Source organism: Perkinsus marinus, assembly GCF_000006405.1.
Source record: "Perkinsus marinus ATCC 50983 genomic scaffold scf_1104296939758, whole genome shotgun sequence".
Lineage (NCBI taxonomy): Eukaryota > Perkinsozoa > Perkinsida > Perkinsidae > Perkinsus > Perkinsus marinus.
Window position 1 is genome coordinate 607632 of NW_003213081.1, and position 1519 is coordinate 609150.

General features: G+C 47.7%; 1 protein-coding gene across 1 annotated transcript; it reads right to left on the reverse strand.

Annotated features, from left to right (window-relative positions):
- Nucleotides 1-642: 642 nt before the first annotated feature.
- Pmar_PMAR029363 (hypothetical protein) lies at nt 643-1411 on the reverse strand (the record flags this gene model as incomplete). Its single annotated transcript, XM_002782447.1, has 5 exons — nt 643-714; nt 798-891; nt 936-1018; nt 1089-1164; nt 1311-1411. 5 exons carry the CDS (start codon nt 1409-1411, stop codon nt 643-645), a joined length of 426 nt encoding a protein of 141 aa, XP_002782493.1.
- Nucleotides 1412-1519: the final 108 nt, after the last annotated feature.

The following is a 1519-nucleotide window of genomic DNA, read 5'->3' on the forward strand; positions in this document are numbered from 1 at the left end:
GGGCAAACGCGACGTGCGTTGGAGGAGCACTCGCGGAACTTTCGTCAGACGAGCTTGGCATACGCCTCTGAAAATAAACAGAGGAAGAGAACTAGTTGAGCGGCACTCATTCATCGCACGTAAGATGGCTTAGTTGAATATAAGTGTTGTGTATCTGGATGTCTCAGGAGTGGGCTTGATTTTGACCTGACAGTGCCAGCTGTCAAGGCAGTATCGATCTGGTCTCGAAACCACTCGGGGTTGATTCGAGGTTGAGAGTTGAGTCACAGTCCCGGCTCCTCGTTGAACAGATGAATCGCGATGCACGTTCCAATCTGCCCATAATCCAGCCAGCACTTTTTTAGTGCGAAACACAACAAAGTACACAATTGAAACTGCTAGTAGCAAACTCTTGTTAACCGTGATAGATTCGAGAAGAATTTGGGATGGCCAAGCCATGCGATCTTTGCACTGGTATACTGCCAGTGGCACTCCGGAGAAATTACAAAAACATACGATAGCTGAAGTAACTACCGATACCATTGGAGTAGGCTTGGTATTAAAAACTATATTCTCCATTATCAACTACATTGATGAGCATGAACTCCTGCCAATCGAAGCGATGGGTCTCCACATCCTCCAAAGCAAGGGCTGGACTTACTTTTAGCTGTGGGCTAAATCGCGTTCCAGGCGTAAATGCTCATTGCGATCCATCATTTCCTCAATCTCACGAATCTGAAGAACGTCTATCGTCCCTTCGAGCGGTCGTCAGCACAATGGATGGACCCCGACTGTTCTACTCTGAATAGACTACTCACGCTTTCCTCGACGGTCTGAAGGAGTTCCTTAGCGACTTCTAACTGCCTTCTGTAGTTGCTCGGCTTCCCCTCTTCTTCCCTCAGCTCGCTGTATCTGAATGCGAGCAGATCAGTGAGCCAGGACTGAATGGAATCTACTTCATGTGGATGGGAATCATCCTTGATGGTACGCTACTAACTTGCTTGATAGCGCGGAGCCTTTCCTTCTCCCTCGCGACTTCCTAGGATCAACCAATGATCTCGTGACAATCTCCTCCCTCAGCATATCCAAATGGGAAAAAGAGTTCTTACCTCTTCAACCGTCATGCCCTGCGGCTTCGGACGTCCAAAGAACTCCCCGAAGACATGCTCAACGGTCGCTTCGGACCTAGAATGAACCCAAACGTTTAGCCAATCGCTCCTTGTGACACATCGTTCATTCAATAAACTTCATTGGTCTTATCAATGCCGCAAGGTAGGACGAGACACCACAGAAGATCATCGAAATAGATGTCAGGATACTCAGTTACTCACCCAGGAGCATAGTCGGAACCGATCAACTTGAACTTTCCGTTCCTGCTACCCATGAAATATTGGGTAGAGTCGTTGGTGAATGTGGTGTCTCCATACTGCATAACATGAATAAAAGGAAGCAGACTCGACTGAGTGAATTCCCGCGGTCCAACCTGAAGGTGGTTTCCTTTTTGACCAGGTCATATTGCTGCTCCAGAGTCTCATTGTAG